The 20,664-nt window shown below is 67.9% G+C and overlaps 2 protein-coding genes across 5 annotated transcripts in view; one reads left to right on the forward strand and one right to left on the reverse strand.

Moving 5' to 3' along the window:
• The window catches only part of TBXA2R (thromboxane A2 receptor), a 57,476-nt gene extending 46,397 nt beyond the window's left edge, over positions 1-11,079 (forward strand). For all 3 annotated transcript variants that reach the window (XM_075903287.2, XM_089775050.1, XM_075903289.2), the window contains exon 3: positions 10,041-11,079. In XM_075903287.2, coding sequence (XP_075759402.1) covers positions 10,041-10,310 — 270 coding nt within the window. In that variant the 3' untranslated portion in view covers positions 10,311-11,079. The remainder of the gene's footprint in view (positions 1-10,040) is intronic.
• A 131-nt stretch (positions 11,080-11,210) lies between these two features.
• GIPC3 (GIPC PDZ domain containing family member 3) lies at positions 11,211-20,562 on the reverse strand. 2 transcript variants are annotated; one of them, XM_075903291.2, is made up of 6 exons: positions 18,846-20,562; positions 16,644-16,829; positions 14,620-14,800; positions 14,145-14,257; positions 13,781-13,862; positions 11,211-13,316 (listed from the first exon to the last, which is right to left on the reverse strand). In XM_075903291.2, the coding sequence occupies exons 1-6, from the start codon at positions 19,137-19,139 to the stop codon at positions 13,165-13,167; spliced, it is 1,008 nt and encodes a 335-aa protein (XP_075759406.2). In that variant the 5' UTR covers positions 19,140-20,562; the 3' UTR covers positions 11,211-13,164. The 2 variants fall into 2 exon arrangements, with proteins under 2 accessions (XP_075759406.2, XP_075759405.1); XM_075903290.2 differs by having other exon boundaries at positions 16,644-18,987.
• Positions 20,563-20,664: the final 102 nt, after the last annotated feature.

Consider the following 20,664-nt stretch of genomic DNA (forward strand, 5'->3'; position numbering starts at 1 on the left):
ACGTCTCTGCCGGTGCCCCTGGGGCCCAGCCTGCAGCCCCCGCTAGCCCAGTCCTGGGTTCCCTCCAGAACGTCTCTGCCGGTGCCCCTGGGGCCCAGCCCGCAGCCCCCGCTAGCCCAGCCCTGGGTTCCCTCCAGAACGTCTCTGCCGGTGCCCCTGGGGCCGGACCCGCAGCCCCCGCTAGCCCAGCCCTGGGTTCCCCCCAGAACGTCTCTGCCGGTGCCCCTGGGGCCGGACCCGCAGCCCCCGCTAGCCCAGCCCTGGGTTCCCTCCAGAACGTCTCTGCCGGTGCCCCTGGGGCCCAGCCCGCAGCCCCCGCTAGCCCAGCCCTGGGTTCCCCCCAGAACGTCTCTGCCGGTGCCCCTGGGGCCCAGCCTGCAGCCCCCGCTAGCCCAGCCCTGGGTTCCCCCCAGAACGTCTCTGCCGGTGCCCCTGGGGCCGGACCCGCAGCCCCCGCTAGCCCAGCCCTGGGTTCCCCCCAGAACGTCTCTGCCGGTGCCCCTGGGGCCCAGCCTGCAGCCCCCGCTAGCCCAGCCCTGGGTTCCCCCCAGAACGTCTCTGCCGGTGCCCCTGGGGCCCAGCCTGCAGCCCCCGCTAGCCCAGCCCTGGGTTCCCCCCAAAACGTCTCTGCCGGTGCCCCTGGGGCCCAGCCCGCAGCCCCCGCTAGCCCAGCCCTGGGTTCCCTCCAGAACGTCTCTGCCGGTGCCCCTGGGGCCCAGCCTGCAGCCCCCGCTAGCCCAGCCCTGGGTTCCCTCCAGAACGTCTCTGCCGGTGCCCCTGGGGCCCAGCCCGCAGCCCCCGCTAGCCCAGCCCTGGGTTCCCTCCAGAACGTCTCTGCCGGTGCCCCTGGGGCCCGGCCTGCAGCCCCCGCTAGCCCAGCCCTGGGTTCCCCCCAAAACGTCTCTGCCGGTGCCCCTGGGGCCCAGCCTGCAGCCCCCGCTAGCCCAGCCCTGGGTTCCCCCCAAAACGTCTCTGCCGGTGCCCCTGGGGCCCAGCCTGCAGCCCCCGCTAGCCCAGTCCTGGGTTCCCCCCAGAACGTCTCTGCTGGTGCCCCTGGGGCCCAGCCTGCAGCCCCCGCTAGCCCAGTCCTGGGTTCCCCCCAGAACGTCTCTGCCGGTGCCCCTGGGGCCCAGCCCGCAGCCCCCGCTAGCCCAGCCCTGGGTTCCCCCCAGAACGTCTCTGCCGGTGCCCCTGGGGCCCGACCTGCAGCCCCCGCTAGCCCAGCCCTGGGTTCCCCCCAGAACGTCTCTGCCGGTGCCCCTGGGGCCCAGCCTGCAGCCCCCGCTAGCCCAGCCCTGGGTTCCCCCCAAAACGTCTCTGCCGGTGCCCCTGGGGCCCGACCTGCAGCCCCCGCTAGCCCAGCCCTGGGTTCCCTCCAGAACGTCTCTGCCGGTGCCCCTGGGGCCCAGCCCGCAGCCCCCGCTAGCCCAGCCCTGGGTTCCCTCCAGAACGTCTCTGTCGGTGCCCCTGGGGCCCAGCCCGCAGCCCCCGCTAGCCCAGCCCTGGGTTCCCCCCAGAACGTCTCTGCCGGTGCCCCTGGGGCCCAGCCTGCAGCCCCCGCTAGCCCAGCCCTGGGTTCCCTCCAGAACGTCTCTGCCGGTGCCCCTGGGGCCCAGCCCGCAGCCCCCGCTAGCCCAGCCCTGGGTTCCCCCCAAAACGTCTCTGCCGGTGCCCCTGGGGCCCGGCCTGCAGCCCCCGCTAGCCCAGTCCTGGGTTCCCTCCAGAACGTCTCTGCCGGTGCCCCTGGGGCCCAGCCTGCAGCCCCCGCTAGCCCAGCCCTGGGTTCCCCCCAGAACGTCTCTGTCGGTGCCCCTGGGGCCCAGCCCGCAGCCCCCGCTAGCCCAGCCCTGGGTTCCCCCCAAAACGTCTCTGCCGGTGCCCCTGGGGCCCGGCCTGCAGCCCCCGCTAGCCCAGTCCTGGGTTCCCTCCAGAACGTCTCTGCCGGTGCCCCTGGGGCCCAGCCTGCAGCCCCCGCTAGCCCAGCCCTGGGTTCCCTCCAGAACGTCTCTGCCGGTGCCCCTGGGGCCGGACCCGCAGCCCCCGCTAGCCCAGCCCTGGGTTCCCTCCAGAACGTCTCTGCCGGTGCCCCTGGGGCCGGACCCGCAGCCCCCGCTAGCCCAGTCCTGGGTTCCCCCCAGAACGTCTCTGCCGGTGCCCCTGGGGCCCAGCCCGCAGCCCCCGCTAGCCCAGCCCTGGGTTCCCCCCAGAACGTCTCTGCCGGTGCCCCTGGGGCCGGACCCGCAGCCCCCGCTAGCCCAGCCCTGGGTTCCCCCCAAAACGTCTCTGCCGGTGCCCCTGGGGCCCAGCCTGCAGCCCCCGCTAGCCCAGCCCTGGGTTCCCCCCAGAACGTCTCTGCCGGTGCCCCTGGGGCCCGGCCTGCAGCCCCCGCTAGCCCAGCCCTGGGTTCCCTCCAGAACGTCTCTGCCGGTGCCCCTGGGGCCCGACCTGCAGCCCCCGCTAGCCCAGCCCTGGGTTCCCCCCAGAACGTCTCTGCCGGTGCCCCTGGGGCCCAGCCTGCAGCCCCCGCTAGCCCAGCCCTGGGTTCCCCCCAGAACGTCTCTGCCGGTGCCCCTGGGGCCCGGCCCGCAGCCCCCGCTAGCCCAGCCCTGGGTTCCCTCCAGAACGTCTCTGCCGGTGCCCCTGGGGCCCAGCCTGCAGCCCCCGCTAGCCCAGCCCTGGGTTCCCTCCAGAACGTCTCTGTCGGTGCCCCTGGGGCCCAGCCTGCAGCCCCCGCTAGCCCAGCCCTGGGTTCCCCCCAGAACGTCTCTGCCGGTGCCCCTGGGGCGCAGCCCGCAGCCCCCGCTAGCCCAGCCCTGGGTTCCCTCCAGAACGTCTCTGCCGGTGCCCCTGGGGCCCAGCCCGCAGCCCCCGCTAGCCCAGCCCTGGGTTCCCCCCAAAACGTCTCTGCCGGTGCCCTTGGGGCCCAGCCTGCAGCCCCCGCTAGCCCAGCCCTGGGTTCCCCCCAAAACGTCTCTGCCGGTGCCCCTGGGGCCCGGCCTGCAGCCCCCGCTAGCCCAGCCCTGGGTTCCCTCCAGAACGTCTCTGCCGGTGCCCCTGGGGCCCAGCCCGCAGCCCCCGCTAGCCCAGCCCTGGGTTCCCCCCAGAACGTCTCTGCCGGTGCCCCTGGGGCCCAGCCCGCAGCCCCCGCTAGCCCAGTCCTGGGTTCCCCCCAAAACGTCTCTGCCGGTGCCCCTGGGGCCCAGCCTGCAGCCCCCGCTAGCCCAGCCCTGGGTTCCCCCCAGAACGTCTCTGCCGGTGCCCCTGGGGCCGGACCCGCAGCCCCCGCTAGCCCAGTCCTGGGTTCCCCCCAAAACGTCTCTGCCGGTGCCCCTGGGGCCCAGCCTGCAGCCCCCGCTAGCCCAGCCCTGGGTTCCCCCCAGAACGTCTCTGCCGGTGCCCCTGGGGCCCAGCCTGCAGCCCCCGCTAGCCCAGCCCTGGGTTCCCCCCAAAACGTCTCTGCCGGTGCCCCTGGGGCCCGGCCTGCAGCCCCCGCTAGCCCAGCCCTGGGTTCCCCCCAAAACGTCTCTGCCGGTGCCCCTGGGGCCGGACCCGCAGCCCCCGCTAGCCCAGCCCTGGGTTCCCCCCAGAACGTCTCTGCCGGTGCCCCTGGGGCCCAGCCCGCAGCCCCCGCTAGCCCAGCCCTGGGTTCCCTCCAGAACGTCTCTGCCGGTGCCCCTGGGGCCCAGCCTGCAGCCCCCGCTAGCCCAGCCCTGGGTTCCCTCCAGAACGTCTCTGCCGGTGCCCCTGGGGCCCAGCCCGCAGCCCCCGCTAGCCCAGCCCTGGGTTCCCTCCAGAACGTCTCTGCCGGTGCCCCTGGGGCCCAGCCTGCAGCCCCCGCTAGCCCAGTCCTGGGTTCCCCCCAGAACGTCTCTGCCGGTGCCCCTGGGGCCGGACCTGCAGCCCCCGCTAGCCCAGCCCTGGGTTCCCTCCAGAACGTCTCTGCCGGTGCCCCTGGGGCCGGACCTGCAGCCCCCGCTAGCCCAGCCCTGGGTTCCCTCCAGAACGTCTCTGCCGGTGCCCCTGGGGCCGGACCTGCAGCCCCCGCTAGCCCAGCCCTGGGTTCCCTCCAGAACGTCTCTGCCGGTGCCCCTGGGCCCAGCCCGCAGCCCCCGCTAGCCCAGCCCTGGGTTCCCTCCAGAACGTCTCTGCCGGTGCCCCTGGGGCCCAGCCTGCAGCCCCCGCTAGCCCAGCCCTGGGTTCCCTCCAGAACGTCTCTGCCGGTGCCCCTGGGGCCCAGCCTGCAGCCCCCGCTAGCCCAGCCCTGGGTTCCCCCCAAAACGTCTCTGCCGGTGCCCCTGGGGCCCGGCCTGCAGCCCCCGCTAGCCCAGTCCTGGGTTCCCCCCAAAACGTCTCTGCCGGTGCCCCTGGGGCCCAGCCTGCAGCCCCCGCTAGCCCAGCCCTGGGTTCCCTCCAGAACGTCTCTGCCGGTGCCCCTGGGGCCCAGCCTGCAGCCCCCGCTAGCCCAGCCCTGGGTTCCCTCCAGAACGTCTCTGCCGGTGCCCCTGGGGCCCAGCCCGCAGCCCCCGCTAGCCCAGCCCTGGGTTCCCTCCAGAACGTCTCTGCCGGTGCCCCTGGGGCCCAGCCCGCAGCCCCCGCTAGCCCAGTCCTGGGTTCCCTCCAGAACGTCTCTGCCGGTGCCCCTGGGGCCGGACCCGCAGCCCCCGCTAGCCCAGCCCTGGGTTCCCTCCAGAACGTCTCTGCCGGTGCCCCTGGGGCCCAGCCTGCAGCCCCCGCTAGCCCAGCCCTGGGTTCCCTCCAGAACGTCTCTGCCGGTGCCCCTGGGGCCCAGCCCGCAGCCCCCGCTAGCCCAGCCCTGGGTTCCCTCCAGAACGTCTCTGCCGGTGCCCCTGGGGCCCAGCCCGCAGCCCCCGCTAGCCCAGCCCTGGGTTCCCCCCAGAACGTCTCTGCCGGTGCCCCTGGGGCCCAGCCCGCAGCCCCCGCTAGCCCAGTCCTGGGTTCCCTCCAGAACGTCTCTGCCGGTGCCCCTGGGGCCCAGCCCGCAGCCCCCGCTAGCCCAGCCCTGGGTTCCCTCCAAAACGTCTCTGCCGGTGCCCCTGGGGCCCAGCCTGCAGCCCCCGCTAGCCCAGCCCTGGGTTCCCTCCAGAACGTCTCTGCCGGTGCCCCTGGGGCCCAGCCCGCAGCCCCCGCTAGCCCAGCCCTGGGTTCCCCCCAAAACGTCTCTGCCGGTGCCCCTGGGGCCCAGCCTGCAGCCCCCGCTAGCCCAGCCCTGGGTTCCCTCCAGAACGTCTCTGCCGGTGCCCCTGGGGCCCAGCCTGCAGCCCCCGCTAGCCCAGCCCTGGGTTCCCCCCAGAACGTCTCTGCCGGTGCCCCTGGGGCCCGGCCTGCAGCCCCCGCTAGCCCAGCCCTGGGTTCCCTCCAGAACGTCTCTGCCGGTGCCCCTGGGGCCCAGCCCGCAGCCCCCGCTAGCCCAGCCCTGGGTTCCCTCCAGAACGTCTCTGCCGGTGCCCCTGGGGCCCAGCCCGCAGCCCCCGCTAGCCCAGCCCTGGGTTCCCCCCAGAACGTCTCTGCCGGTGCCCCTGGGGCCCAGCCTGCAGCCCCCGCTAGCCCAGTCCTGGGTTCCCCCCAGAACGTCTCTGCCGGTGCCCCTGGGGCCCGACCTGCAGCCCCCGCTAGCCCAGTCCTGGGTTCCCTCCAGAACGTCTCTGCCGGTGCCCCTGGGGCCCAGCCTGCAGCCCCCGCTAGCCCAGCCCTGGGTTCCCTCCAGAACGTCTCTGCCGGTGCCCCTGGGGCCCAGCCCGCAGCCCCCGCTAGCCCAGCCCTGGGTTCCCCCCAGAACGTCTCTGCCGGTGCCCCTGGGGCCCAGCCCGCAGCCCCCGCTAGCCCAGCCCTGGGTTCCCCCCAGAACGTCTCTGCCGGTGCCCCTGGGGCCCAGCCTGCAGCCCCCGCTAGCCCAGCCCTGGGTTCCCTCCAGAACGTCTCTGCCGGTGCCCCTGGGGCCCGACCTGCAGCCCCCGCTAGCCCAGCCCTGGGTTCCCTCCAGAACGTCTCTGCCGGTGCCCCTGGGGCCCAGCCTGCAGCCCCCGCTAGCCCAGCCCTGGGTTCCCTCCAGAACGTCTCTGTCGGTGCCCCTGGGGCCCGGCCTGCAGCCCCCGCTAGCCCAGCCCTGGGTTCCCCCCAGAACGTCTCTGCCGGTGCCCCTGGGGCCCAGCCCGCAGCCCCCGCTAGCCCAGCCCTGGGTTCCCCCCAGAACGTCTCTGCCGGTGCCCCTGGGGCCCAGCCCGCAGCCCCCGCTAGCCCAGCCCTGGGTTCCCTCCAGAACGTCTCTGCCGGTGCCCCTGGGGCCCAGCCCGCAGCCCCCGCTAGCCCAGCCCTGGGTTCCCTCCAGAACGTCTCTGCCGGTGCCCCTGGGGCCCAGCCTGCAGCCCCCGCTAGCCCAGCCCTGGGTTCCCTCCAGAACGTCTCTGCCGGTGCCCCTGGGGCCCGGCCTGCAGCCCCCGCTAGCCCAGCCCTGGGTTCCCCCCAGAACGTCTCTGCCGGTGCCCCTGGGGCCCAGCCTGCAGCCCCCGCTAGCCCAGCCCTGGGTTCCCTCCAGAACGTCTCTGCCGGTGCCCCTGGGGCCCGGCCTGCAGCCCCCGCTAGCCCAGCCCTGGGTTCCCCCCAGAACGTCTCTGCCGGTGCCCCTGGGGCCCAGCCCGCAGCCCCCGCTAGCCCAGCCCTGGGTTCCCCCCAAAACGTCTCTGCCGGTGCCCCTGGGGCCCAGCCCGCAGCCCCCGCTAGCCCAGCCCTGGGTTCCCCCCAGAACGTCTCTGCCGGTGCCCCTGGGGCCCGGCCTGCAGCCCCCGCTAGCCCAGTCCTGGGTTCCCCCCAGAACGTCTCTGCCGGTGCCCCTGGGGCCCAGCCTGCAGCCCCCGCTAGCCCAGCCCTGGGTTCCCTCCAGAACGTCTCTGCCGGTGCCCCTGGGGCCCAGCCTGCAGCCCCCGCTAGCCCAGCCCTGGGTTCCCTCCAGAACGTCTCTGCCGGTGCCCCTGGGGCCCGGCCTGCAGCCCCCGCTAGCCCAGCCCTGGGTTCCCTCCAGAACGTCTCTGCCGGTGCCCCTGGGGCCGGACCCGCAGCCCCCGCTAGCCCAGCCCTGGGTTCCCCCCAGAACGTCTCTGCCGGTGCCCCTGGGGCCGGACCCGCAGCCCCCGCTAGCCCAGCCCTGGGTTCCCTCCAGAACGTCTCTGCCGGTGCCCCTGGGGCCCAGCCCGCAGCCCCCGCTAGCCCAGCCCTGGGTTCCCCCCAAAACGTCTCTGCCGGTGCCCCTGGGCCCAGCCCGCAGCCCCCGCTAGCCCAGCCCTGGGTTCCCCCCAGAACGTCTCTGCCGGTGCCCCTGGGGCCGGACCCGCAGCCCCCGCTAGCCCAGCCCTGGGTTCCCTCCAGAACGTCTCTGCCGGTGCCCCTGGGGCCCAGCCTGCAGCCCCCGCTAGCCCAGCCCCGAGAGCTACGTCGACACATCAGAAAACGCCGGTGGCAGCCTGGTCACGGACTCGGGCCGGCGGGGCTGGCGCCCGGGGCTAAAATCAGCCTCGTGGATGCTCTCACTTGGGCTGGAGCCAGGTGGTGAGCCCCTCCCTGCCCAGAGCGCTGGGCTCCAGCCAGCCCCTGACCGCCGGCCCTGCAGCCTCCGTGAGCTCCGGTCCTGGCGGCCCCACCTATCGGTCCCGCTGGAGGGCGGGGGGCCAAGGCTCCATCGGGGCGCGGCTGAGCGTCCGCTTGTCTGTTCTCCCCAGCCCACGCTGGGGGCACCTTCCCTCCCCCGCCCTTCACAGCACCTGCAGCCTTCCCGCCATTGCCTGGCTCCTGCCCCTCTGGGCCGCTCCCCCCATGTCCCCAGACGTTCCAGCTGTGGAACCCCCCCCCGCCCCTGTGGAATCCCCACCTGGGCCGTTTGCCTCCCAGTGCCCAGCCATACCAGCCTCCAGGTCCCCCGTCCCCCCTCCAGCGGCCCAGAGTCGCAGGGTGATTGGGGCTGTGCCCTGCCTACTCTGGCTGGCTAGGTGCCCCCCACGGTGGTGTGCTCTGCCCCATCTCGCCTGCCCTGCCTGCATCTCCCCCCCCCCCCCGGCACTGCACTCCGTGTCCCCTCCCCCCACCATGTCCTGCTTATCCTGTTCCCCCCACCCAGCCACGTTCTGCCCATGCCCATCACCTGCCGTCAGGCACCGCTCACCCCATGTGCCTCACGGCCCTGCAGGAGGGAAGACTTGCCCCCACCCCATATAGGGGGGAAACTGAGGCACGGGGCAGGTAGAGGATTTGTCCAGGGAACATGGCAGAGCAGGGCCCCACTGACACCCAGCCCTGTACACTAGCCCCAAAGCCCCACTCGTGTCTGGGAGGTGGGCGGTGCTGCACTGGGCAGGGCCTGATCCTGGGAGGGGAGCAGTTTTGGGCACAACCAAAGTAGAAATAAATTATAACTCCAACCCTCGGGGGTGCCAGTGCCCCCCCCACACTGACCCATAACAAGGGGCAGGGCTGGCTATAGCTGGGTCCTTGGACCCAGGCTCAGATTCAGAGAGACCAAGTGCCCCCTGCCTGGGAGTCCTGGTGGCTGAGTCTTTGGCCAGCAAGTCACTGTGCGGCCATAGGCAGACGGTAAGATCGACACCCTGCATGTCGCTCTTTGATGGGACGGACAGACAGACGGGTGCTGCATGGGACCCTGCAGTGGGATGGACAGACGGACGAGTGCTGCATGGCCCCCTGTAGTGTGACTGACAGACAGACGGGTGCTGCGTGGCCCCCTGGAGTGGGACAGACGGGTGCTGCGGGGCCCCCTGTAGTGGGACGGACGGAGGGACAGACGGGTGCTGTGGGGCCCCCTGCAGAGGGACGGATGGAGGGACAGACGGGTGCTGTGTGGCCCCCTGTAGTTACAGACACACAGACGGGTGCTGCGGGGCCCCCTGCAGTGGGACTGACGGAGGGACAGACGGGCGCTGCGTGGCCCCCTGCAGTGGGACGGACGGAGGGACAGACGGGTGCTGCGGGGCCCCCTGCAGTGGGACTGACGGAGGGACAGACGGGTGCTGCGGGGCCCCCTGCAGAGGGACGGACGGAGGGACAGACGGGTGCTGCAGGGCCCCCTGCAGTGGGACGGACGGAGGGACAGACGGGTGCTGCGGGGCCCCCTGCAGTGGGACTGACGGAGGGACAGACGGGTGCTGCGGGGCCCCCTGCAGAGGGACGGACGGAGGGACAGACGGGTGCTGCGGGGCCCCCTGCAGTGGGACGGACGGAGGGACAGACGGGTGCTGCGGGGCCCCCTGCAGTGGGACAGACGGAGGGACGGACGGAGGGACAGACGGGTGCTGCGGGGCCCCCTGCAGTGGGACAGACGGAGGGACGGACGGAGGGACGGACGGGTGCTGCGGGGCCCCCTGCAGTGGGACTGACGGAGGGACAGACGGGTGCTGTGGGGCCCCCTGCAGTGGGACGGACGGAGGGACAGACGGGTGCTGCGGGGCCCCCTGCAGTGGGACGGACGGAGGGACAGACGGGCACTGCGGGGCCCCCTGCAGAGGGACGGACGGACGGATAGACGGGCGCTGCGGGGCCCCCTGCAGAGGGACGGACGGAGGGACAGACGGGCGCTGCGTGGCCCCCTGCAGTGGGACGGACGGAGGGACAGACGGGCGCTGCGGGGCCCCCTGCAGAGGGACGGACGGACGGATAGACGGGTGCTGCGGGGCCCCCTGCAGTGGGACGGACGGAGGGACAGACGGGTGCTGCGGGGCCCCCTGCAGTGGGACGGACGGAGGGACAGACGGGTGCTGCGGGGCCCCCTGCAGAGGGACGGACGGAGGGACAGACGGGCGCTGCGGGGCCCCCTGCAGAGGGACGGACAGAGGGACAGACGGGTGCTGCGGGGCCCCCTGCAGAGGGACGGACGGAGGGACAGACGGGTGCTGTGCGGCCCAGGCAGGGGGCGGGACACACAGGACCAGGGCCGTGGCGTGAGCCAGTCGGGGTTGCAGGACCACTGAGCTCCTGGGCCACGCCGGTTCCTCCCCACACGATCTCCCTCCCCCACCCAGATATTCATCATCCAGACGGTGCTGCAGGAGCCTCGCCCTGGGCTGCTGCCCCGCCAGCTCGAGCGGCCGACGGAGGAGAATCTGCTGATCTGCCTGCGCATGGTCACCTGGAACCAGATCCTGGACCCCTGGGTCTACATCCTCTTCCGCAGGGCCGTGCTGAAGCGCATCTACCCCAGCCTCAAGGCCCGGCCCTCCATCGTCTCCCTCTACCCCACGCTCAACCCCTCGCTGCGCCGCAAGCTCACCCAGGACTCTGTGCTGCAGTAGCAGAGGCAGGGCACGGGCAGGGCGTGGGCTCCCGGCCCAGGACTCGGGCTGCCGAGGGACAGCTGGTTTGGGTGGGTCCCTGGACGGACACTGCCTCCCGCCTGCCAGCCTGGCCTGCCTGACTCCTGCCAGGACGCATGAGGTTGGCTGCCTCGTCTGCCGGCTGGCAGCGCGGGTATTGGAGCCGCCCCGCCCTGGACGGCGCCAGTACCCCGGGGCCATGGTGCTTGTGGGTGGGTGCTCAGAGCCCTGGGACAGAGAGCCGACCCCACCTCAAGGCTTGGCTTTTTCAGTGGGGCAGAGGCCATTTTAAATCCCCCAATCCTTTGAGTGGGGGCCCCCCTCTCCATATGCCCCCCAGCTGCGCCTGCTGCAGGGTCCCCCTGGCCTGGACAGACTCCAAGTGCCGCTGCTGGCTCATCACTCCCAGGGACGTCCTGCTTCACCCCACCGGGTCTGCAGCGACGCTGGGCCCAGCACCAGGCGGACCAGGGCTCCCGGCTGCCGGGCAACAGGCTCGGCCCATGGACCACAGCTGCCGGCAGCACCTTAGCGCGAGCTGTGCTGCTGCTTGGAGGGGAGCCACTGGCTGAGGCTGGGGCATGCAGGGCTCTCAGGAGGGGCAGGACAGGGCTGGGGGTGATTCAGGACAGGGATGGGACTGGCCAGGGCGCAGTGGGGCCCAGAAAGGGGACAGGCTGGATGGGACCTTGGCATCCCTGCAGCAACCCACATGCTCTTCCTAGCAATAAAAACCTAGTTGGTTCCATTCTCTGCACCTGGCTCCGCTGGGGACGATGTGGGGTGCCGACGTCCCGCCCCACAACAGGAAGGGATGCTCATGGGGGGCAGTGATGAATTTTGGAGCTGGGGTCAGGGAAGTTTTTTCACCTGCGTTTCATTGCAGGAGATCCACTGAGGGGCTTACGGGCCAGAGTGAGGCTGTGTGTCTGTACGGCTGTGTGTCTGTACGGCTGTATCTGTGAGTCTGCGTCTATACGGCTGTGTGTCTGTACGGCTGTGTCGCCGTACATCTGTATCTGTGAGTCTGCGTCTATACGGCTGTGTGTCTGTACGGCTGTGTCGCTGTACATCTGTATCTGTGAGTCTGCGTCTATACGGCTGTGTGTCTGTACGGCTGTGGCTGTACGCTTGTGTGGCTGTGCCTTGTGTCTGTACGGCTGTGTCGCTGTACATCTGTATCTGTGAGTCTGCGTCTATACGGCTGTGTATCTGTACGGCTATATCTGTGAGTCTGCGTCTATACGGCTGTGTGTCTGTACGGCTGTGTCGCTGTACATCTGTATCTGTGAGTCTGCGTCTATACGGCTGTGTGTCTGTACGGCTGTGTCGCCGTACATCTGTATCTGTGAGTCTGCGTCTATACGGCTGTGTGTCTGTACGGCTGTGTCGCTGTACATCTGTATCTGTGAGTCTGCGTCTATACGGCTGTGTGTCTGTACGGCTGTGTCGCTGTACATCTGTATCTGTGAGTCTGCGTCTATACGGCTGTGTGTCTGTACGGCTGTGGCTGTACGCTTGTGTGGCTGTGCCTTGTGTCTGTACGGCTGTGTCGCTGTACATCTGTATCTGTGAGTCTGCGTCTATACGGCTGTGTATCTGTACGGCTATATCTGTGAGTCTGCGTCTATACGGCTGTGTGTCTGTACGGCTGTGTCGCTGTACATCTGTATCTGTGAGTCTGCGTCTATACGGCTGTGTGTCTGTACGGCTGTGTCGCTGTACATCTGTATCTGTGAGTCTGCGTCTATATGGCTGTGTGTCTGTACGGCTGTGGCTGTGGCTGTACGGTTGTGGGGCTGTGCCTTGCGTCTGAACGGCTGTACCTTTTGTATGTCTGTGCATCTGTGTCCATGTGCCTGTGTCTGTACCACTGTGTCTGTATGGCTGTACATTTGTATGTCTTTGCATCTGTGCCTGTGCGTCTGTGTGTCTGACTGTACTGCTGTACATACGTATGTCTGTGTGTCTGTCCATGGGTGAACCCCCAGAATGTTGTTTTTATCAGGGGCTGACCAGGCTCCACGGGCTCTGGGAGCCTGCGGTTGACCAGAGAGCAGCCGGCAGACCGGCCCCAGCAAGCCCAATGGGGAAGGGACTTTAGTCTGGACCCTTTAAAACTCACCCACGTTGGTTAGCTGGTGTTAGTGGCGGGGGGCTCCTAGGGAAGCCGACTCTGCACCTGCGGGGCCCTTTCGGCCACTTGGGGCCCACGTTGCCCCCCCATTTCCCCACAAGCACCCGAGCCAGAACCCCGAGCTTTTGGGTTTGTTTTTAATCCACCTCCAGCTTGCCCATAATTCCGGGAGCTGGGGCTCTCAGCAACTCACCTACCACACGCCGTGAGCTCCCGTGGCCGCTCTCAGGAGCCCAGGCTCTGCTCCCGCCCATCAGCCCCCCCCTCACCCCAGCCCTTCCCGGGCCCCCAGCCAGAGGCGAGCCCCGAGGGTCCCAGGCTGCGGGGCAAACGAGCAGAGAAACATGGAGGCTTTCAACAGCCTGAGGCTGTCTGGCTTCTCTGCCCCAGCCTTTGCCAGTGAGCGTGGCTCCTCCATGCCCCCAGGTGGGGGGCCAGCCTGCCTGCAGGGGGAAGGTGGCAGGGCCCCCGCCCCAGTGCACACACCCTGCAGCCAGGGCAGCCCTTCACCCGCGTGGCCTCCCGTGGAACGGCCCCCACCTCGAGAGGAGCGGGTCTGGGCCTAGCCTGTGCCCCCGTCTCTCTAGGGCAGGAGCCCAGCCGCCCCACCGGGAGCAGGAGGGCGGGGGCTGCAGCCGGGTGGGAAGGGAGCACGTGGCCCAGAGGCAGGTGTCAGAGGCCGAGTGCTTTGCACCCCTATTTCCTGCCCCCCTTGGCTCCGCTGATGGCAGCCCAGACCTCGGCCACAAACTCGCCCGGGAATGCAAACTCGCCCAGCACCGAGTCCAGGCCCTTGGCAAAGTCCACGGGGCTCCGGCGGGCCTGGGCCACCTCCACCATGGTCGAGGCTGCAAAGAGAGAACTCAGCTCAGCCGGGGCTCTGGAGCAGACCCCGACCTCCCCGGGGCAGGCCTCGGGGGGGGGGGGGGGGCAGAGAGGCACCAGCCAGCCTGCCTCCCACGCCCCTGCCCTGCCCCCATCACTGGGCCTAGCCCCTCCCCTGCCCCCACAACCCCACCCTGGGCCCTGCCCCGCCCCCGCCCCCACTACCCCACCCTGGGCCCCGCCCCCGCCCCCACTACCCCACCCTCTGCCCACCCTGAGACCTGGCCCTGCCCCGCCCCCACCCCCACTACCCCACCCTGGGCCCACCCTGAGACCTGGCCCTGCCCCGCCCCCACCCCCACTACCCCACCCTCTGCCCACCCTGAGGCCTGCCCCCGTCCCCACCATCACTGGGCCCAGCCCCTGCCTTGCCCGCCGCAGGTCCCCGACCCCACTGCCCATGCCCTTCCCGCCCCGCCCTGCTCACCCAGCTCTACGTCCCGGATGCCCATGTAGCTCTCCAGCAGGTCGTCCACCCTCCGGGCGGCCTCCTCCTCCCAGGCGCTGGGCTGCGGGCAGGGGCCGGGTCAGCGGAGCCACCGTCAGTGCAACCATCTCGGCCCCTAAGCGCTGCAGGTTGCTGGCTCCGAGGGCCAGGCCAGGCTGGGGCAGGCCAGCGAGAGCCCTGGGTGCACCCACCCCAGGCTCCGGGGCGAAGGGAGTCACCAGGGTGCTGGTGGGGGAGGGGCTTTGGCCCGATGGACTCTGCTCTGCACCCAGGGGGGTTCCCTGGCCCGGCACGGATGAGCACGGATGCCTAGGGGGTCTCCCGCCCCCCCCCCCCGACTTACCACCTCCTCCAGGCTGGCTGGGGCCCAGGCGCGCAGCCGCAGCGTCTCCCTGCCGCTGGCCACCCTGCCCTCGCCGGGGCACTTGCTGCTCTTGGTCCTCTGCCCAATCATATCTGGGGAGACGGGGGGGCGGTTCAGTGCGGGGCCCCGAGCCCAGCCCAGGATTGACCTGCCCCAGGCACCAGGGCCAGGACCCCGGCGAGAACAGCCCTGGGGCCAAGGTGGGGGCCTAGCACCCCCCTCTCCCCACTCCCGGAAAGTGAGTGGTCTCTGGCACGGACTGGGGAGGGTCAGGCCCACTGGGGCCTAGTAGAGGCTGGAGGGAGAACGGGGCTTTGCCAACTCGCTCCTCGAGGGCTGGGCCCCCAGATGGGAGCCCCCAGGGAAAACAGTCCATACCTGGGGGGGTGCATACACAGGGGGGTGCATACACCCAGGGGGTGCATATACACGGGGGGGGGTGCACACAACTCACCAAAGGCCCTTTTGGGCTGCACCAGCCTCAAGGTGAAGGGCTGGGCCTTGGGCAGCTCCCGCAGCATCTTGGCAACGTCATAGTGGCGACAGCCCACGATGCTCTGGTCGTTGATGGCCTCGATGCTGTCTCCCACGCGCACCGCCTGCGCCCGGTTGATGATGCTCCCTTCCTTTATTCTCTGGGGGGGGGCACGGCCAGTCAGCACTGGGCAGCCCCCAAGGCCCAGCCCGGCCCCGGGGGGCAGCACTGCTGGGCAGAGCGGTGACCCTAGAGCTGCAGCCTGGGGCACCCGCGTGGCAGGAGCTGCCATTTCTCCAGCCCCGGTTGCACGAGGGGCCCGAGGTCTGCAAGGGGTACAGGGCATCACCCTCGCAGGGCCCGGCCGTAGGAGGGAGCCAGGCTCAGCCCTTCTCGCCCTGGTCCCTGGCACTGCAGACAGCAGCCGGGGGAGGGGCAGTGCGCGGGGCACGTGGGGCCAGTGAGGGGTATATCACCGACGGGGATGTCTGTGCTGGCGAGGGCTGGGCAGTGGAGGTTTCTCCAGTTCTCTGCCCCCAGACAGGGGCTGGGCTGGCTGCAGCTTCACTCCTGGCCCCAGAACATGGGGTTGCCCAGGTCTCTTCCCAGCCTCACTGTGCACCATGAGCTAGGGCGAGCGGATGCAAGCCCAGCCCCGGGGCTGGGGCCATCGGCGCCGCGAGCCCAGCCCCAGAGAGGAGCCAGGGGAAGTGATTTCATGGCTAAGACACAGCTGACCCGCTAGCCCAGCCTCCAGCAGGGCTCTGGCACAGGCTGGGTGCTGTGTGGCTCCAGTTCTGGCCTGGGACAGATTCAGATCCCAGCTCTGCTAGGTGAGGATTCCCTGCTCTGTTCCCTCCCTCAGAGGCACTTGGCCCAGGCCACGGTGGGTGGACAGGACACTGGGCTGGATGGACCTTTGGTCTGACCCATCACTGGCACCAGCTGCTTCTGAGGAAGATGTAAGAATTCCTACAGGCAGCTCTAGGTGAGCTACCCTAGGGCCTGGTCCCTCCAGCCCCCACAGCTAGAGGGTGGCTTGTCCCTGAAGCAGGGGGTCTCCCTTGGGTTATTTCCTGACTCAGGCTACTCTTCCTCCCTGAGGCAATGACCACGCCCTTCCCTGAGCCCTGCCAAGCTCTTGGCCTCTTGGTTACCTTATGGCAGTGAGTTCCACAGGCCACCAGTAGGAAAAGGCATCCCCCTTGGATCAGTTTTGAATCGATCACTTTTCCATGTCATTGAAGGACTCCTATGTCGCCCCATGGGACGGGAGATCAGAGACCCCTAACCTGCCACCTCTGCTCTCTCAGCTGCCTCCTCAAACCAGCTCAACCTCCACTTGGTGAGGTTTCCCTACGTCCCCACTCATCCCCTCCACCGCTGTGTGCTGGGAGCCTGCCCCAGGGAATTCCCAGCTATCGAAGGGTCCATGAGAATAAATATCTGTCAATTTTGCTTCCGGCACATCCATCCCAAAGCCGAATTGTGTGAACCTGATGGGCCTTCTCCCAGGAACCAGCCTTCCCTGACCCCCTCCACAAAGTTTTGTCTTTTAATCAAACTGAAAACGGAAATCCTTTTAAGACGTGCCACCCAGTGTCTCGTGAGTATTGTCTGTAGTTCAGTGATTCTTGCTCCTCCTCTCCTTTATGGGCCCTGCTGCCTGGTCAGACTACTACTCCCATGATGCACTAGGCTCTCCTCTCTTAGTGAGGCATCATGGGCATCAGACCCATAGTGCATCATGGGATTTGAAGTCCCGCTGGGGAGCAAGGTGAACAGAAAGCTGTAATACCCGAAGGCACCAGGAGCGCTCCTAACCCCAGACTGTCTGGGTGCCCGGGGCGCAGTTTTTTAACAAACACCAGATGTTTCCCACCAGAATCTGACAGCCACTTTTCACCAGAAACCTAAGTTTCCACAAAGCCTGCTGGATAATTTGTGGCCACCCCTCATGCAGCTGTGGCCATTCCAGCCATGACCCTTGATGGAAGGCTCACCTTGATGAAGGCATAGCCTGCCCCATTGTCGGTGATGGTCAGCCCCAGCGCATCCTCTGTCTTGGTCACCTCCACCTCCTTGGTCTCGCCCCGCACGTGGGCGAAGATGAAGTCCTCCAGACCGATCTGCCCCCCCAGCAGCTTCTGCATGTCCACCTTGTGGGTGTTGAGGGTGCAGAAGACGATCTGCCAGAGAGCAGCCCCTTCACCACCCTGCCTGCTGGGCGTGGGAACCCAACAATAGCCTGGCGGAGCAGCAGCTGGCATGCGCCAGAAGGGTGCACAGCTCCCAGCATCGTGATGCCCCTGCCCCGGGTTGGGAATGCTCCTCGCTTTGCTCAGTGTGAGTTGCAGACCCTGGATTCCTGCTTTCTGCCCTGGGGTGGGGGAGTCACTTCTGGATGGTGCATTAATGATCCTGTGAAAGGTGTTTGCCCCATGAAAAGGGAAACGGCCACTCGGGGAAGCAGGGCTTACGTTTGCTGGGGACGTTCCCATTCCCCACTGCAGCCCACGACCACACACGCCAGCCCCATATTATCGATGATCATCGTGTCTGTCACGGCAGCGCCCCAAGCCCGACCCTTGAGGCAAACGCCCTTCACACGATCTACAGCGCACACCGATAAACGAATGAGCCCCAGAGCCGAGCTGGCCCCACCGACCTCCTTTGGAATGCCAGGGAACTCAGGGAGCAAAATTAGATGCATTTTCTAACCAGAAACATGATGGGATTTTGCTCTGCTTTGTTGTGGCAGAGCCATGTTGGGTAATTAACCAGACTGGACTCAGTACAATTCCTGGCTTTGATGGATGCCCTGTAGCACGTGTCTTGGTTGACCTGTATCTCAGTTTCCCCATCTGTAAAATGGGGACAAACCTCCTTCCAGGTCTGCCGGTTGCATGGCTTGCTCTTCAGGGGCAGGGCCTGGCTGAGGGTGTATGTGCAGCACCCTGGTTCCAGGCCGGGGGGGGGGGGGGGGCTTCCGATGGTAACCAGAGAGTCACAGCTCACCTGGGCTCAGGGTCACTGCATTTCCCACAGGGGGACAGGACCCTCCTTCATCCTGGATGTCTGTTATCCTGCTGCTTGGGGGGGGGGGGGGGGCTGGAACCCACCACTTTTCCCTTCCCAGGCAAGTGCCCTATCCACTGATGCACAGGAGAACCCACTCCATCACCTTACCTTTAGGGCATCCCTTATCCTGCCGGGGCAGCCTGGGTGTCAGCTATCCTGCTGCTTCGAAGGGGGCCTCACCTCCCCAGGACAGCCACTCCCAGGTTCCCGAGGGATGGACCTCGCACCCTGGGAACACAGGATGGATAAGAGGGGCCCTGAAGGTAGGGAGGTTGGGGGGCTCCTCCAGTGGATAAGGTACCCACCTGCAGAGCCAGAGGTTCAGGGATCAAGCCCTGCCCCACCAGAGATAGCCAGCACTAGCTTGGCAACAGATAGACCCAGCACCCCTGGGACACAGGAAGAATGGGATGAGCAACCCACCCTCCAGCAGTGCATCAGTTAAGGTACCTGCCTCCAGAGCCAGAGGTCAAGGGCCCAAGCCCCACCCCCCAGAAACAGCCACACCCAGCCACCCAAGAGATAGGGCTGGCACACTTGAAAGACAAAGGGGACCTGAAGACCCCCACAGCACACTCAGCTTTTTGCACAAAGCAGGCACCTGCCCCAGTTGCAGGTGACAAGCCCTAATGGGACAAATGCCCCGTTTTGCAGAAGTCAGGACAGAGCTTAAAGAAGGGAACTGTCCTGGCCAAAACGGGACACCTAGTTGCCCTCCAGCTACGCAAGTGAAAGGTGAGAGGCCCAGCTAAGAAACAAACCAGCCAGAGTTTTCTTCGTCACCCTACAGATTACACAGCCGCTTCTAGGCTTAGCTCTTCCCAAAGGTGGGTAAGACAGGGAAACTGAGGCATGGTCAGTCAGGCTGGGACTCAATCCCAGGTCTCCTCCCCACCCAGGGCTTTGTAAGGACCACAGAGGCACTGCGGGTAAAGACAGCCCCTGGTGCATTGGTAAGCCCCCGGGGGCCTGGAGAGCAGCCCAGTCCCACGGCACCAAACGGAGCAGCACCAACGAACTTGGCATTAGACCTCTGGTGAGCAGAGCCAGCCAGCTGGACTGTGCAGAGCTCCAAGCAGCTGTCTCGGCGCTCGGAGCTAGCTGCCGCCCCGCCCCCACCTCACCTCGGTGGGAGAGATGTCGAAGACCTCGGCGATTTTGGCATACAGCTCCTTCACATTGGTGAAGCCCTCGATCTTGCCTGTGGGGCTGCCGTGGGCAAGCTGCGTGTGGAAGACCAGCCTGGGCCGGACCCGCGGGGTTGGCTGCGAGAGGGAAGCAGGACTGCTCTCTCCAGCGCGTCCCCCCTCAGGCGAGGCCTCCGTGGCCCCCTGCTCCGGGGACTTCCCGTTCTCCATGGGCTTCTCCTCCTCCTCCTCGCCTGCCTTCCTGCTCCGCCGGCCTGGTCGCTGCAGCATCCTGCTGCCCTGCTTCCAGGGCCACAACGGCAGCTGCCCCTGCTGAATTATAGATGGCTCCTGGCCCGGCGAATCTGATCCCTGGCGCACAGGTAATTCGAGGCGCGTCAGATGAGCTGCCCTGCACGCAGGCCCGGCTCCAAGCTGCAGGGCCCACAGGCTGGGAGGGCTCGCAAGTGCTACAGCCCCACAGGCAGCTGGGCTAAGGCAACCAGGGACCCAGGGCTTTGGCCACTCCACCCCCGCGGCTGTCAGCCAAGGGCCAGCGGGACTTTACCTCAGGGGAGAGGCCCTATGAACACGGCACCTTCCTGGGCAGTGACAAGGGGCCACTGGCAGCGAGGGAACCAGCACGTTTAGCATCTACACACACACGCCTCTGGTCACCCAAAGGCAGCAGCAGCCTCAGAAAACTGGAGCCGAACAAAGAGCCAGGCTCCCGAGGGCACCGCAGCCAAGCTCTGGAGAGACGGCTGGTCCCCCACTGCCCAGGAGCCGACGCCCCTAAGCAGAAGCCGCCGCTCCAGCACTCAGTCTCTGCGGGCCCCTGGGCCAGGGTTAGCAGTGTGTGGGAGCGATCGCTTTGGGGGAACGAGGTTTGCGGGTCACAGCCCCTCCCACACGGGGCTCTGTGCGACTTTTCCATGGCTTTTCACCTCAGAGCCATGGTGGAAGCTGATCCGTCCCGAAGGCAGCACCTCCAGTCCAGCGCCGGGCGGTTTCCTCGGATGGGAGAGCAGCAGCTAAGCTCTTGGCAAAAGCCAAGACAAGGAGATCGGAGCGAGAACTCGGAGTTCCGGGGGTGTTAATGGAAGCAAACCTCGCCCACGGCTGCGCTCTGCACCTGCCCCTTGCAGCGTCTTCATGCCATGCCTGCTGCCGTGGCTGCCACCACCTAGTCCTTAGCGCCGCAGGCCAAGGCTCTGCTCCATCTTCTGCCCCATCTCCTACAGGCTCCCCCCCCATTCCTGGGCGGGCTGCTGGGGAAACCCAGCTTGACTTTGAGAGGCCAGTGGGAGTTTGGGCAGAAAATAAAACCTCTCTCCTGCTGTGGGAGTTGAGCTGCATTGATCAGAAACGTGCAGGCTCCACACACTGCACCACCAGGACAGGCACTTAGACGGGGTCCGTCTGCCAGGGAAGCCTGAGCAACATTTACTCGCCGCAGCTCCCCCGCATGGCCCTGCTTTGCGCAGGGGCTGGCCTGGGTGCGTCCTGAGGTCTCTTCCCACCCAAAGGGATGGTTCCGTGACTAATCCAGAGCAGGCCCTCACATCCCACATCCACTGCACGGAGGAGACAGCCGGGGCTAAGCTCCTTCTCGGTGTCCCTGCTGCAGCCAGGGGCTAAGCTCCTTCTCGGTGTCCCTGCTGCAGCCAGGGGCTAAGCTCCTTCTCGGTGTCCCTGCTGCAGCCAGGGGCTAAGCTCCTTCTCGGTGTCCCTGCTGCAGCCAGGGGTCCTAACCACTCAGCCACTCACAACACACGCACTTTGCCCACAATCCCCCCCCCCACCGAACCCTTCA

The sequence above is a fragment of the Pelodiscus sinensis genome, chromosome 32 (genome assembly GCF_052426305.1).
Source record: "Pelodiscus sinensis isolate ZL-2025 chromosome 32, ASM5242630v1, whole genome shotgun sequence".
In the NCBI taxonomy this organism is placed as follows: Eukaryota; Metazoa; Chordata; order Testudines; family Trionychidae; genus Pelodiscus; species Pelodiscus sinensis.

What these genes read in the sequence shown, in the direction of transcription:
- GIPC3 (XM_075903290.2), bottom strand. Translation starts at nt 17,141, where the DNA reads ATGGGAACGTCCCCAGCAAACGTAAGCCCTGCTTCCCCGAGTGGCCGT. An exon ending in CAGGCTATGCCTTCATCAAG is followed by an intron (nt 14,801 to 16,643) that starts GTGAGCCTTCCA and finishes GCCCCCCCCCAG; the next exon opens with AGAATAAAGGAAGGGAGCAT. An exon ending in CAGCCAGCCTGGAGGAGGTG is followed by an intron (nt 13,863 to 14,144) that starts GTAAGTCGGGGG and finishes CCCTGCCCGCAG; the next exon opens with CCCAGCGCCTGGGAGGAGGA.